Consider the following 17,316-nt stretch of genomic DNA (forward strand, 5'->3'; position numbering starts at 1 on the left):
TGCGAACTTTCCTTTTTAGATGCACTACAGGTAATGCAAGAAAAGGATTTCCGTTAGGAAAAACGCGTGGTCTGATATCTAAAAATTAACCATCGAGGAGAGTGTCATTATAGTGTCACGCTGCGTAAAATACTACACATTACAAGTGTCTGCATCGAGAACGGAAGTGTCAGTGAATCCTGTTTGAGACTACTACGCTTTTTGCCGTAATGTGTGCTACGTTATTACCACGAATGAAGTGTCCATGCCGGTGGGAGCGGTTCTTGGCGCTTCAGTCTGGAACAACGCGACCGCTATGGTCGCAGGTTCGAATCCTGCCTCGGGCATAGATGTGTGTGATGTCTTTAGGTTAGTTAGGGGACTGATGACCTCAGGTGTTAAGTCCCACAGTGCTCAGAGCGATTTGAACCATATGAACCATGCCGGTGGTGAGAACAAGGTTGTAGAAGTCACATATCGCCTCTCAGAAGTACAGGAGAGGACGTCTTCCGCAAAAGCGAAATAGAACATGTTGGGTTTTAGGAGGAATTGAATGGAAGTGTAGGAACTGCTTTATAATTCGAGTATACTCCAGGGGTAAGAAAACATCAGGCCCCCTTAAAAGGCACTTCAATTTGCCAGGAACCAAAGCTGTAACTGCCGGCTGGGAGTCTTACAAAACTTTGAAAAAAGAAGGCATAGATCACGAATTTGTGAGCCATTTCGTTGAATTTGTGTCTTCCGACGATTCTTCGGTCCACACGCAGAATATTGAGCGTTTGTGTTTGAAATCCTCAGTTATGAGAGAAGGCCGACCGGGAGACTGGGACTAACTATACATTTTCCAGTATCTATACTTCACAATTTACAGTTATTTGCTAAAACTCTTCCGTGTCAGACTCTGCTGATATTTCTTAGACAGATACCAATAGTGTATCTTGGGTGTGGAAAATAAAGAATTGCTCCCTGCTGCTTCCACCACTCGCAGCATTGTCCACGCTGAAGATGTGGCTGACAAGTAAGTGAAATTACTTTAGTTACGAAAAATTCGTCTTTTGTCTTCGCTCTTGTCAAAGCTGTAAACACCACCCATATCTGCCGCCTCGAAGGATGCGCGTTCGATATACGCATATCGCTCAGTGACATGCCTTGGCATCAATTGCATTGTTTCTTAGAAATTACCATGCAACATAACTGTTTACCTGTATTTACCTAGAAACCATTAGCGTAATAATAAACGACATAGCTTGCACAACTTATGAGTATGGGGTTTAACATGATTTATGAGCACTAATAGACTATGTCTTTCTTTTAATAACAGTTTTTAGTTTGACAGAATTCAGCTACAACACGTCATACAACATGTCGTCAAGTACGTTGTTACTACAGTGACATGTAATCTGAAATTTTTCGTTTGAGTGTCTTGATATAATATATTACTGTTTAAAAGGTATTATAATGTGAATTGTGAAAACTTTGTCGATACTTTCTGTCATTTCCTCTCTTTACTTGGATGTTGTTCTTCTTGGCATTCCATAACTTGACGTCGGCCAAGGTAAATGTGATTAGCACAATTTGATTTTAAATCTACATACTGGGATTAGCAAAATCACATAGTCTGGAACTATGGATCGAATAATCGATTCCTGGTCTTTTTTCCAGATATTGAATTAATGTGAATTAATATTGACTGTTTTAGATTTCTTTTTTTTTTCATTAATGCTGGTGCTGACAACTTTTCACATACACAAAGAGTTTTCGTAGAACAGTTAGAAGGCACACTGTGTGAAACCACTGTTCAGGATGAAGTTATGAAGTAGCGGAAAATAATAATCATGCATCATACGAGAATATTTAGAAACAGAATTAAAAGAGAGAACTCAGAAAAGAGAGACTCTGTGGTTCTCCAGAACGACTTACCTCTACAGAAGCACGAAGCGAACGCATGAGTCGACTGCCTGTTGAGAACTGCTGGTCCGTGGGATTTCGCTAGTTGAGTACACTGCCGTCCTTCGATGGGACACATTCCCACGTTCTTATAAGTAATTATGCAAACACACGCAAATTAGCTGTTACTCAAACGCGGTTGCAAGGTTACGGTGAGACCAGAAGAAACCCAGATAACAGAGCTCACACAGAAGCTGGGACTAATGCAGAACACCCGAAGCCGAGGACACTCCGGGTGATTCGAAATTTTTGTTACTCAGCTCTGGGATATGTAATGAGTTCGTAACAGATAGTATTTTATGGGAGAACCATTACAACGTTAGTTACGACAGAGTTTTTGATCTGTGGAGTGTATCGAGATGTTTATAAATGTCAGTCACATTGCAATATACACTATTGGCTATTAAAATTGCTACACCAGGAAGAAATACACATGATAAACGGGTATTCATTGGCCAAATATATTATACTAGAACTGACATGTGATTACATTTTCACGCAATTTGGGTACATGGATCCTGAAAAACCAGTACCCAGAACAATCACCTCTGGCCGTAGTAACGACCTTAATACGGCTGGACATTGAGTCAAACAGAGCTTGGAGGGCGTGCCCATGCAGTTTCAACACGATACTACAGTTCATCAAGAGTAGTGACTAGCGTATTGTGACGAGCCAGTTGCTCGGCCACCACTGGCCAGACGTTTTCAATTGGTGAGAGATCTGGAGAATGTGCTGGCCAGGGCAGCAGTCGAACATTTTCTGTATCCAGAAAGGTCCGGACAGAACCTGCAACATGAGGTCGTACATTATCCTGCTGAAATGTAGGGTTTCGCATGGATCGAGTGAAGGGTAGAGCCACGGGTCGTAACACATCTGAAATGAAACGTCCACTGCTCAAAGTGCCCTCAATGCGAACAGGAGGTGACCGAGACGTGTAACCAATGGCACCTAATACCATCACACTGGGTGATACGTCAGTATGTCGATGACAAATACACGCTCCCAATGTGCGTTCGCCGCGATGTCGCCAAACACGGATGCGCCCATCATGATGCTGTAAACAGAACCTGGATTCATCCGAAAAAATGATCTTTTGCTATTCGTGCAACCAGGTTCGTCGTTGAGTACACCATCACAGGCGCTCCTGCCTGTGATGCAGCGTCAAGGGTAACCGCAGCCATGGTCTGCAAGCTGATAGTCCATGCTGCTGCAAACGTCGTCGAACTGTTCGTGCAGATGGTTGTTGTCCTGCAAGCTTCCCCATCTGTTGACTCAGGGATCGAGGCGTCATCTCGACTGCTATTGAGGCCGTTGGGATCGAACACGGCGTTCCGTATTACCCTCCTGAATCCACCGATTCCATATTCTGCTAACAGTCATTGGATCTCGACCAACGCGAGCAGCAATGTCGTGAAACGATCAACCGCAATTGCGATAGGCTACAATCCGACCTTTATCAAAGTCGGAAACGTGATGGTACGCATTTCTCCTCCTTACACGAGGCATCACAACTACGTTTCACCAGGCAACGCCGGTCAGCTACTGTTTGTGTATGAGAAATCGGCTGGAAACTTTCCTCGTGTCAGCACGTTGTAGGTGTCGCCACCGGCGCCAACCTTGTGTGAATGCTCTGAAAAGCTAATCATTTGCATATCACAGCATCTTCTTCCCGTCGGTTAAATTTCACGTCTGTAGAACGTCATTTTCGTGATGTAGCAATTTTAATGGTCAGTAGTGTACGATTGACGCCTTAGTTTTTTATCGTTTAGATCTTCTTCTTCTTCTTAGGTCTTCAACAATCTGGTTGATTAGCAGCAGCTCGCAGTGCATTTCTGTCTTCGGTTTTCCTCTTGAAAGATTTCTGTATGCTGTCGCTGGTATCCTCCACGATCTGGTTGATGTACGCTTTTCATCCACTATATCTTCAATGATACTTTTAATAGTAACGTAGTGTCACAGCAGATGGCCAACACAAGTGTGATTAGCTTCAGCAGACAAGTCTTCTTACCCTCCACTCTGTGGAGCACCTCTTCGCCTAATATCTTGCCTGCTCAGAAAATCGTGAGCATTCTGCCCTAGCATCACGTCTCAAAGGCTGTTTTTTGTGTTTTTCTGCTTGTTCGGGTGTAGCAGTTTCGCTTCCGTACCACAGCACACTCCAAACAAACGTCTTCATGAGGTCTTTCCTGAGATGGTTGTCTATGCGGCTGGAAGTGAAGAGTTTTCTCCTCTTGTTAAAAGTAGCTTCTGCGTGGTGGATTCGGCTTGCAATATCCTTTTCTTTTATCTCCATTTCATGGGATTTTACTCCCTAGGCAGGCAAAAGAATTGACAGTCTCCGGTCGCTCATTGTTAAGTGAGCATTGGACAATATTTTTGTTTCACTTTGAAACGTCCCCTTAGAACAATTTCAGAATTACTGTGCTGATAAACCTCTTACATTATTTGCTTTTCAAACAGCTGAGCAAAACTGAACGTACTCAAACATTCACTAAAGTGACACACAATATTTTTTAGCGCAACGCAATCTGACTTTCAAAAATCCCTACAAAACAATGGCCCTGACTGACATTAACCTATACCTTTCACAAATCACAATACAGCGAGCGCCACTACTGCCAGCTAAATAAAAGATTCAAACTACTGAAGGCACTAACTACTGATAGGCATAGTTAGCAAATGAAAGATTTTAATAGAGAACAAACAATGTATTTACCTTAATAGTGTTGAAAAATCAAAATATACATAGCAGTTCATGACATCCAGTCTTACAAATTTCAAAACTCCGCCATTTCTCTTCCCACATCCACCACTGCTGGCGGCTCACCTCCAACTGCGCAACGCTACATGCTGTTCACATCCAGCTGCCCAACACTACAATGGCAGACAACAATGCAAACTAGCCACACACTGCACACAGCACAGCCAGGGGATTTTCATACAGAGTGCTACGTAACGTTGCCAATAAGAAAACATAAACAGCCTACTTACAACTTTTGTTAACTTTCGTACAATAGGAAGAGCTGAGCGTGGTTTCCATCTGGACTAGCATCACTTCTCATTGTTTCGTATCCTTCACTTAACACCGCGATATCATCGGCATACCGCAGCGTGTCTATTTGCTGACCGTGAATTTTAATTCATCCTACAGCTCTCAGTTTCTTCCTACCTATATGCATTGTCCTCTGAATGCCTGTTCATTAACTACACGTTAATTACCGGCTAGTTACAGAAGCTGCTCGAAGTGAGCTACTGTTTCCTCCCACGCGTTGTACCCAGGGTGTAGTGGTACACCATTTTAAAATAGATTGTTCCGTAGTAAATACCCCGGTGGACATAAAAAAGAAACACCAGGAATTACAAAAAATTACGAAATTTTGCTTACATTACATTTATAGTTTTCCATGGATCCCTTGGAGTCTCTAGGATGTGGAAAGAGTCAAGGTTTTTTTAACTCAGATACATGGATATTGTACAATTCTAATGCAGACAGAGTTATGAGCTATAATCCTTGTGATGTTATTCATTGATGGAGTAGAAGGAGATGGCCAACAGGAAGTTCTTTAATTCGCTCTGAAACCGATCTTTCTCACTTACAAGACCTTTGATATGCTCTGGTAAGTTATTGAATATATGAGTACCCATCTATTTGACTCCTTTTTGTACTAATTTTCAGCTTTTATAGTCCTTATGTTTGTGGTTCTGATATTATAATCATGTTTATCATCATTGTTCGTATTCTCTTTAGCAGGAATAATACATGATTTAAAAGTATTACTCCACCCGAACAGGCATCGGAAGGCCCAACGGTACCGATTGACCACCGTGCCATCTCCAGCCGACAGGCGCCACTGGATGTCGATATGGAGGGGCGTGTAGTCAGCACACCGCCCTGGCCGTTGTCAGTTTTTATGACCGTAGCCGCTACTTCTCAATCAAATAACTCATCAGTTGGTCTCGGACAGGCCAAGTGCACCCTGCTTGCCAACGGTACTCAGCAGACCCGGACGGTGCTAACCGAGCCCGACTGCTTGACTTCGGTGATATGGCCGATGTTACCATTGCGGCAAGGGCGTTGCCAATTTGAGGGTATAAAGATGCGAAATTTAGTACACAAAGCTGACAGGTATGACAACAACAATGGCACTAACGCGGCAGGGTACCAAATCGAGCTGGGTGTGGGTGGCAACTACAGGTACTTCTTCAGTTCTATGAAGAGTTCATCAAGGGTAGTAGCTGGCGAGTGGCAGAGTGGCAGTCTCTCAGCAACACAGGAACCGTTGTTTCCAGCGGGTGGCATGACCGGAGAACCTGCTGTGAAGGGCAACAGTCGAACGCCCTCTGTGCGTGTATCAAAGTAGGCTAGGAAAGCACTGGGTTCGTGTGGTCTTCTACATCTATACTACAGCATCATCCGCAAAAAGCGTCAGTGAACTTCCAGTGTTATCCACAAGGTCATTGATATATATTGTGAATAGCAACGGTCCTACGACACTCCCCTGTGGCACACCTGAAATCACTCATACTTCGGAATACTTCTCTCCATTGAGAATGACATGTTGCGTTCTGTTATCTAGGAACTCTTCAATTCAGTCACACAGTTGGTCTGATAGAACACATTCTCTTACTTTCTTCATTAAACGACTGTGGGGAACTGCATCAAACGCTTTGCGTAATTCAGGAAACACAGCATCTATCTGGGAACCCGTGTCTATGGCCCTCTGAGTCTCGTGGGCGAATAGCACGGACTGCGTTTCACACGATCGTCTTTTTCTAAACCCATGCTGATTCCTACAGAGTAGATTTCTAGTCTCCAGAAAAGTGATTATACTCGAACATAATACGTATTCCCTTGTTGAAAGATAATGTCACAGAGACCATGAAGGTGTGCACAATAACCAGCCTTACCACGTCAGAAATGTAACATCTGATATCCAAATTACCAGCTATGTGAACAAGAGGTGATCGTGTTGTGTACCAAATGGCACCCCGCAACACTAGGCCAAGTACTGGACTCCTATGACTATGTAGAATGCAATCTGGCAACGTCAGTTTTCTTCGGATCCTCCACACACTGTTAAGCCCGTCGTGATGTTGTTTGTAGAACCAAGACTTTGGTGCCACTGCTGTGTCCGGCGTTACTGTGTGAGCCACTGCCGCTTCATGGGAAATCTCAACAGTGGTCGGCTAGCTGATAGCTTGCGGTACTCCGATGTAGTTCGCACTATCCGTGTGGATATTTGTCTAGCTACAAACGAGCTCATTTCCGAACTCGAGGGGTATCAAGTGTCTGTACGATCATATTCAGTCTGTCCTGCCACGCTAGCAATAAAAGAAACTCAGCATGACAGAGTACAGATCAGTATATGCCTGGTTCAAATGGCTCTGAGCACTATGGGACTTAACATCTGTGGTCATCAGTCCCCCTAGAACTTAGAACTACTTAAACCTAACTAACCTAAGGACATCACACACATCCATGCCCGAGGCAGGATTCGAACCTGCGACGGCAGCGGTCACGCGGTTCCAGACTGAAGCGCCTAGAACCGCACGGCCACACCGGCCGGCCCACTCCGGCCGGCAGATGAGTATATAAACATGTATTTAAGTTTTGTGCTACAAGAGCTAGGTAATAATTGTAAATAATGATAGATTTACAAGGATCCTTATCCATAAATATTGTACAATATAAATCGTTATTGTAAAAGGAACGAAAGTGGCAATGTTATAATTTCAACCCGACTGTTTAAGTATTGCAAAACATTATTTACAATGATGTCTGACCTGTAAAATACATGAATATGTGAGGAAAGATGGTTACGGTGTTGTGCGTTGTATGTCAGCTTCAGTTTTTGTTACTGACATTGTAGTACACCAATTTAGGAATTTCGTGTTTGTTCTGGCCGCTGTTGATATCATTTTGTGGGTAACTGACGAATGAGTGTTTGGTTGATTTTGGAAGTTATGTGAAAATCTTAGAGTACGGAGCGGATCTCGTCTGAAACAGTTCTCATTTGTAGATCATTTCGAGTTGCTCTGTTTCTTACCAGTCATGGTGCACTTAATATTATTCGCAATGTATTACTTTGCACAACTTGAAGTACGTTGCAATGAGTAAATGATGCACGACCCCAAATCGAGTAAGCATAAAACATGATTGGTTGTGTTATCGAATTATAAAGTAGAAGCCTGTTTTTCCTATTTAGAGACGACTTTCTGTTTATGAAAGGATATAAGGCCGCTAATGCACTGTTTGGTTTGTTCTCTGCGTCGGTTGTATGCTCCTTAAAGGTAAGACGTTTATCAAAGGTATGCCAAGATTTTTGACGTTGTCGACACAAGGAATGCTTTCACTGAATAGCAACAGTGAGGTATGTTACTCTGTCTTTTTATTGTGTAAAGCGTAGCTTGACTTTTGTTATTATTGTTGTGCTCTTGAGTCCAAAGACTGGTTTGAGATGATGATGATGATGTTTGGTTTGTGGGGCGCTCAACTGCGTGGTTATCAGCGCCCGTACAATTTCCCAACCTTTGCTCAGTCCAATTTCGCCACTTTCCTGGATGATGATGAAATGATGAGGACAACACAAACACCCAGTCATCTCGAGGCAGGTGAAAATCCCTGACCCCGCCGGGAATCGAACCCGGGACCCCGTGCTCGGGAAGCGAGAACGCTACCGCGAGACCACCAGCGGCGGACGCAAAGACTGGTTTGATGGAGCTCTCCATGCTACTTTAACCTGTGCAAGCCGCTTCATCTCTGAGTAACTATTGCAACCTGCATCCTTCTGAATCTCTTTAGTGTTTTCATCTACGATTTTTACCCTCCACGTTTCCCTCCAATACTAAATTGATGATCCCTTGATGCCTCAGAAAGTGTCCTATCAACCGGTCCCTTCTTCTAGTCAAGTTGTGCCACAAATTCCTCTTCTCCCCAATTCTTTTTAGTACTCATTAGTTACGCGATCTTTTCATCTAATCTTCAGCATTCCTCTGTAGCACCACATTTCAAAAGCTTTTAGTCTCTTCTATTGTCTTAGCGGTGTACTGCTCCAGAACCCGTTTCACGAATTCACAAACTCGGCATATCGTAAGAACTGTGGCAACTCGGCCTCCACAGCAGTAGCGACGAGGCGCTTCCAAAACTGTCGACGAAGCTTTACAAAAGCTGTTAAACTTCTAGAGAGCCAATTTAGTAGATCATTTACTCTGGGATGCGTTAACATTTACAGATTTAAAAAAAATTAAGTATGACATCTTGATAATCGTTTAAAAAAGGCGCTAGAGGATGTAACAGTAGCACAGAAAGCAAGCTTCTGCGTGGAATTTTCGGGATAGCTGCTCGTCGCGGAAGAGTTCCCTTTATTATGTCTACATTATGGTGCACTGGAGAAAGTGCAGTAACGTTGTTGGTCAGCAGGAGTGGGTGTGTCTTTTTTTTGTTACTAGCGGCTGTCTGAGCCAGCGGAGCTGGTCCCGGCTGCGCAAGGGTGTGTACTTAGCGATTCTGGCGTGTGCCTATTTGCTGGTAAACGCCGCATTTGTATGACGCGGCGTGGCTTGCGCCACAGTTAATGCAGGAGGCTGGAGCTTCTCTGGGATTTTTACTATATGAAGTTAGTTGGTTGTGAGCCACAATAGACAGCGCACTTCCGCTTTGTAACGTACTGATGAATATTTATATCTTTAACGCCTTTGCCCGGCCGGGATGGCCGAGCGGTTCTAGGTGCTACAGTCTGGAACCGTGCGACCGCTACGGTCACAAGTTCGGACCTGCCTCGGGCATGAATGTGTGTGATGTCCCTAGGTTAGTTAGGTTTAAGTAGTTCTAAGTTCTAGGGGACTGATGACCTCAGACGTTTAGTCCCATAGTGCTCAGAGCCATTTGAACCATTTTAACGCCTTTGACAATGGTTTGGTCATGTCGTACGTAATCCTCTACAATTACATCCCAAATTCGACATAACGTTTTCAGGGAGTGTTTTTCTGCAGCTTTAGCATTACAAGTTAATATTACAAGGGATACGCCTGTTTGTCGTATAGCGAATGCATTTGTTCAAAAATGGTTCAAATGGCTCTGAGCACTACGGGACTTAACATCTGTGGTCATCAGTCCCCTAGAACTTAGAACTACTTAAACCTAACTAACCTAAGGACATTACACATATCCACGCCCGAGGCAGGATTCGAACCTGCGACCGTAGCGGTCGCGCGGTTCCAGACTGAAGCGCCTGGAACCGCTCGGCCACACAGGCCGGCAATGCATTTGTATTCCAGAACATTCCTGTTATTCTCGGTTAGCTGATTCAAGGGCAATCTCTTCCTTCGGATGTTGTGTTTGGGACCCCTCTAATGGCTATTTTTACTGGTTATGAATCCAGTGTCTTGAGTGGAATCCTCTTCCAAGTAACTAACACATTGAAGTGATATTTGGGGGTCGCAGGCGCAATGTCTATAGCATCTCGTTGTGATCTAGCCGACTACGGATAAGGTACAATGCTCTCTAGGTGTTTTGCTATGTCTTTCCACCTTTTTTGAGTAAACAAAGGGCATTTTAGATTAAAAACGTAGCAATTAGTGATGCGCAAAGGACACTTAAACATTTAGGAGGTCACGAAGAGGAACTACAACAAGCATACAACCAAAAGAGGAGATGGAGTGCTCTATGAGAGCAACGACAATCTCTCGGATGAGATCTGGCGAAGCGAGGAAGGTGGAGTTGGTATCAGTGTGGCTAGACGACCCTGTAGTAACTCTCCTGCAGCATCATCTAATTCCCACCATCAGTTGAAAGAGCGGCAAACCAATAATTGTCAGTCTAATGCTCTAGTTAGGCCTTTCATTATGTTTGTCGAAAACACAGAGACTCTGATTATTACAACCGGTGGATTATTTATAATGGCTTTTACAAATTATCTGTTTTATTGCGCGAGTGTAGGTTTCCATGGCCATTTTTAATAAGGCGTCACCGGATGTGTGGCTGCGTCATTACAAACAACATTACGACGCACTCATGCACTTGGTAACGTTTTATTGGAGACATCACGTTTATTGTTTTTTTTCCCTTCCTGACTCTAGCTCGTTTCATTTTCTATATATTTTCTATATCTTTTTTATTTGGGCGAGTGTACTTGAACATATTTCGACGTTCATCGTTTTCATCTACCGACGGGAGCGTTTTGCTAATAGAATCGATGAACAAAACTAGAATTTTAATCAGCATTCCAGCGGCTGCAGTGCTGGGGACTTTTAGACATCCACTACTAATCCCTAGATTTTTCACAGATTAAGAGATTCATCAACACACTTCTACGAAGTGCGTTTAATAAGCAACGCAACACATTTTTTTAAAAGCAGCTTAGCTGCAGTAAGATTCCTATACACCATATTATGCCCCATGCTACAATGCTCCGTTCAATGCAGTGACTTTACGCCACCTTACTGCCAGGGCGTGTATGCCCGCACGCTACCACTCTACTGGTGGACGTGAGGACCAACGTCTTTCTGCATCAATAACTTCACCGTCATCGACATTCTTCTTCCTACGTACATACATACATACACATCCTTGTTTCAATATGACGTTTCGTAATGACGTGGAAAGTGTCACTTTAACGTAAGTTTTCTTTACACGAGATAATTAATTAATTTTTTGTACAGCTACAACTTCGTATCTAAAATATCATCTATTGAGTAGAAGGGGTTGTCATTCTAAAATTCTTTTAATTTGCTTTTAAATGTTGGTTGGCTATCTGTCAGACTTTTAATGCTATTTGGCAAATGACCAACGATTTCTGAGGCAACATAGTTCACCCCTTTCTGTGCCAGTATAATTCACCTCTTTCTGTGCCACCATGATTCAACCCTTTCTGTGCCAGCATAATTCACCCCTTTCCCAAACAGATGGAACTCGGAAGGTACGTGATGTGGGCTGTAGGGTGTATGAGGAAGAACAGTCCAACGAAGTTTTGTGCGCTTTTCCCGGGTTCACCGACTCGTATGTGGTCTTGCGATGTCATGGAGAAGGAGTAGTTCGTTTGCAGTTTTTTTTTCAGTTTTATCAACCTGCCAGAATCACAGCTTTGTGCTGCCGGGCGGCACGCGGGAAAACTGACAGGTTTCACGATCTTGTTGAAATGATGACAGACCCCTCGCCCAACGATCAACCTTGCTTTCGTTGACTGCCAGGTCTCTACAGACATTCTTCCAGCGCCTATGAATAACTGCGATGCTCTGGTTTTCCGCCAAAAGAAACTCAGTGACAGCTCTCTGCTTGGAATGCACCTCCGTTACAGACGCCATTAAGAAGGCTATGTTTAGCGCCGTCACATATCGGAACTTCATGAAATTATAGGGGCTGAAGCGGAAGTACACAAGACTCTCGCTAATCCGGCCTTTCCTGGCACGTATGGGTGCCGGGTTAGCGGAAGTGCCGGATTATTAAGTGTCTGAAACTTATTTTATTCATTTATTATTTTTTTTATTTATTTAGAATACATAGGGGATATAGTGTACTGTACTTTATTAAACCGAAGGATACAATTTTAAAATATAGAGGATATACTTTATTAAATCCAAAAATACATGATTTTCAAAGAAAACTTAGTGCTTGAGTGTATACTGTACAAAATTATGCAATGGTGTCACTCAGTATGAAACATGTACATAATTTTTAACTGTCGCAATGATGATACGCGACGGTGGCATGCTGTATCACGCAAACGCTTTACAAGCATTACATCGGTACTGCATGTACTGTGGCGTTCGCTGTGTTATTCAGTGGTTTGATATTTAACTAATTTGCAAATGAAAATGATAATCTTATTTTATTACATTGAGTAATTACTAAGTAATTTTTCTCCCGGCTAAAGAATTGGTCAAGTTGCTAAAGAACTCCAAGTTAACGTCGTGTTAAAGTGTTGTCTGTAAGCTGTGTAAGTGTCACTAAATCACAGTTCATACAAAAGACTCTATACAACTATTGATTATGATGGAAGCCGTTATCTTCAGCAAAATGACCATTAAAACCACCGAATATCAGCCGCGCAAAACACTGACGTATGTTACCTGAAACAATATTCTTCGCAACTCGTGCGTAATTAATTTCGGCTCCATACATCAGCTAGAAAAGTTTGTTATAACGATCGTGCTATGAGCGTAATTTGAATTTGCCGCTGAGACAATTGTTAAGATGGCGGCAGACAATTGATAGAGACTTTCTATTGTTAGAGCAAATAAGTATTTTAAATGCTTATTAAGCTTTACAGAAACTCTACTTTCGTATTGTGCACTATTTAGACTTCATCAAGCAAACATTTGATTTGTTTCTAAGGAAAACACAGACAAAAACGCGATACAAATCGCTATCATCAATGGCTGCGCTCCTTCGGAAAGAAATAATTAACACAGACAATGCTTACTGAGAGAGGAATTAAAGTTACAAATCATTATTCACTCATATTTATAATAATAATGAACGCTATTTTCAAGTAATAATTAACAAATAATTACAATTTCTTAACAGACCTCAGTTTGATATGCGTCCGCAACTTACAAAAGCCAACCAACAAAAGGTAAAAACAAAGGAAGACAATCGTAGATCACAAAAGCAATTTACAATTATCATTGTCTTTGTATGATACACATCGATATGTCCAATTATATCATAGAATATTATATAAATAATTAATATTTATAAGTTTTCACTGTTTTTTATGCGTCGAATAGACAATGTTTACAACTGTTAGAGGCATAATTTCCTCTCGTCACACTGTAGCCAAAAATTTATCACGTGGATGTTACAGTACCTGGTTGTTGCATAATGTATTCCAGGAAGACCTCGGCAGCTTCAGCACCAGCAGCGTGAGAAATCTTTACACTCTCTCCTCCAGTGTACTCTTATTCATCATTTTCATCATTACTTTCTTCCACGCTTTTAATTATTTCTTCATCTGTTAAAGTTTGGTTCGTATCACAGTTTTCCTCATTCACCCCCTTAGTAACATCTCCATCATCAATTTCTTCTCCTCCTGGAAGGTTGTGGAACATGTCAGTGTACAAACTAATTGATAATTTCGACTTGACTGGCTCATCGACGTTACTCACTACTGGATCCAACTCGACATCAATGGATGGCCACAATCTTCTCCAGCTCTTCGTTATGGTAGCGCTCTCCACTTTATCCCACGCTTCGGCTCCTTGGAAAACAACATCACATATGTCAATTGTTTTCCACGCCTTCAGCATAGTCTCGATGGAATCGTTTTCACTTTCGTTCAGCAAGGAGACGAGAAGTGAATGTCGTTAATGGCGTTTAATTAACTCCAAAATTCCTTGGTCCATGGGGAGAATTAGGGCTGTCACATTGGGTGGGAGAAAGATTGCTTGTATCTGTATACCATCGGACTTCAGAGAAACATCTGAAAGATGACTGGGAGCGTTGTCAGTTATAAGGATAGCTTTAAGTGGAAGCTTTTTCTTCTTTAGCTCTTTTCTCACTGCAGGTACAAACGTTTCATGGAATCACCGAGAGAATATTTGCCTGTCCATCCACGCTTTCTTCTGAGCGCCATACTGCACTGCCAGAGTATTTATGTCAGTTTGTTGAAAAAAACGTGGATGTTGGATTTTCCAATCATCATAAGCGGTAGTTTATGAGTCCCATTTGCATTACAAGACCCCATTAATGTTACGCGCTGTTTCTGTTCCTTGTAACCACGAGCTTCCTTCTCGTTCTTGGCAGCTAAAGTTTTTGAAGGAAGCATCTTGTAAAAGAGTCCCTTTTCATCAGCATTATACAAGGCATCAACAGTTAAACCTTCTTCTTTATTATCTTCCGTTGCTTGCTTCAAACGCAGCATCCTTATCGTTAGCTGAGCGACTTTCCTCGGTGACTGTCAGCTCCCGAATGCCATGTCGTTTTTTCCAATTTGGTAGCCAACCTTCGCTCGCTGCAAACAAGTTACTACCACCAAGTTTTTGTTAAATACAGCTACTTTTCCTTTATAATCGGGCCACATATTGGAATTCCTTTACTGCATTGTTGTATGAACCATCTATAAACAGCTACGTCCAGTTCTTTATTCTCACTCTTTCTCATAACCTTCCGCTTTCCCAACTCACTATCCATTTGTGTTGAGTACTGTCGAATATCATCTTCTTTCTTTTTGATGTCATAAATAGTTTCTCGTACAACATTAAACTCAGCAGCAATGGCTTTCTGCGAAGAACCTCGATTTAACTTACCTAAAATTTCGAGTTTCTGCTTGAAGTCTAGCGTAACGTGTTTCTTTTTAGAAGACATGATTCAGAACTGTAAAGAAAGTTAAAATTACAAATACATTATATAAATCATTATTTAACTGAGCATTGTTGCGCAGGATAATTCATTGTGCATTTTTTTTTTGAATGTGCACCTGATTACTGAGAGGCGGGACTACTCAGGGCCGGATTAGCGAGAGTCTAGTGTCTCACAACAAATTCTGAGTTTTTTAACAGAAATTTGTCGAGAAAAAATGTTTCGCATTGCTTTTTGATCGCACATTTTGCACATTTTCTCATATCATGCAGTTTCCATTCGGTCGCTGTCTTCTCCTTTTATATGTCTTTGAATATAACAAAGTACTTATTGGTCCCCCTAAACTTCATACCCTTGGCTACACATCCTGATCACCTCCATCGCATTTCCATAAATACTTCTACTACAAAGGTCTCTTCCCTCGCCCCTTTATTTATTTTTTCTTTTTTTCTTTTCCTGCCTGTCAGCAAATCGTAACATGCACTTCTCCAGTTCTCAAAAACTGGTTCAAATGATTCTGAGCACTATGGGGCTTAACATCTGAGGTCATCAGTCCCCTAGAACTTAGAACTACTTAAACCTAACTAACCTAAGGACATCAAACACATCCATGCCCGTGGCAGGATTCGAACCTGCGACCGTAGCAGTCGCGCGGTTCCGGAATGAAGCGCCTAGAACCCCTCGGCCACCGCGGCCGGCTCCAGTTCTCACTGAGAAACCATCAGTTTTTGAAGGCTTTTCACATTAATGGTCCATGTCTCACTGCATTATCTACTTTAAACTTCCTTCTTCAGGCTTAATCCAATCTGAGGTTGTCTGGTTCATTAAAAGTACTGTAGGCCATTTGTGTTATTCCGCTTATTTCATTTCCTGTCCATCCAGTCATTGTGTTAAATTGCCTAGATTCAGAAATCTCCTCTGCTGGTTCTGTGGCTTCATTGTTAATTTGTGCTTCTTTCTTTTGATGTTTTGGCCGCATATTATTTTACTCTAATTGTGATCGATTTCGACACCTACTTTCAATTCCATTTATTAGTAGGGTTCATTTGTGCCAGAGATAAACATTGCAGTAACATATGCAGAACAAAGATGAGTCAGATTTGTTCCATTAATAAGCATTCCCTCTTCGTTTTCCCAGTTAAAGGACCTGGAAACGACTTATAGTCGCGCCGGAAACAGTTTTTTTGACACGGGATCTCCTTGTCCGACTTTGCTCTTCAAATCGGAACCTCTCACTATCTTCATGCAGTATAAGGGAAGCTCAAAGGTTCTAAGCACAGCTTTCGTTGAAAGAGATACAACGCTTTCTCAGTGCCTGTGAAACACAGGCGAGGTAGTATTTTACACTCATTTCGTTCAAGACTTGTAAATGGCTCTATGTGTTATTACTCATTTCTAAAGTAACCCTGTTCCTGTATAAAAGCCAATACTTTTTCTATGTGGTTTATGATAATTTTGGTAAATACCTAGGAAGCGCACATACAGTCGTTCATTGAATAGAAATATAGATAAATGCAGCCAGTAATTTGCGAATCTTTTTTTTCTCCATAAACTAGTTTTCGAGCCTTTTCAGCCTCGTCATGAGATGGGGCATGCAGAATCTACGTCCTTATTTTTGTAACATGATGCTGGGTACTGGTCGCAGCAGTTCACGCAGTATTATTGTTATATTCACCTGGCTTCTGACGTTTTCATTGGCCGTTGGCCACACAATTAATCTCTATTCACTATAAATACTCAATAAAATATGATGCCCGAATTTCTGAAGAAGAGACTGTATCTGTTACCGATATAAGTTTGGAGGAAGTAGAGTCACAGGCTTCGCCAAAATGATAAAGAGATAAGCATGCCAATTCAGGCACGTGCAACGGCGTTCGGAGACTGAAAGTGACTCGATTACGTTGCTATTGATGGATTCCAATGTTGAGGGCATCACTACATAAAGCCCGGTTTTATAGTGTTTTCATCATCGAAGTATCAGATGTATGAAGAAGCAAGGAACGCAGAGCTTAACTTCCCTTCGACGACGATTTTATCTGGGAAGGAACCATCCCAACATAATCAAAGGATTTGTTACTCCCTGACTTCTACT

At 42.1% G+C, this 17,316-nt stretch overlaps 1 protein-coding gene across 1 annotated transcript in view; it reads right to left on the reverse strand.

Annotated features, from left to right (window-relative positions):
• The window catches only part of LOC126191040 (ctenidin-1-like), a 61,272-nt gene extending 59,292 nt beyond the window's left edge, over positions 1–1,980 (reverse strand). Inside the window, exon 1 of the mRNA XM_049931749.1 lies at positions 1,900–1,980. Within this exon, the coding sequence (XP_049787706.1) occupies positions 1,900–1,926 (27 nt within the window). The 5' untranslated portion in view covers positions 1,927–1,980. The remainder of the gene's footprint in view (positions 1–1,899) is intronic.
• Positions 1,981–17,316: the final 15,336 nt, after the last annotated feature.

This window comes from Schistocerca cancellata, chromosome 6 (assembly GCF_023864275.1).
Source record: "Schistocerca cancellata isolate TAMUIC-IGC-003103 chromosome 6, iqSchCanc2.1, whole genome shotgun sequence".
NCBI lineage: Eukaryota > Metazoa > Arthropoda > Insecta > Orthoptera > Acrididae > Schistocerca > Schistocerca cancellata.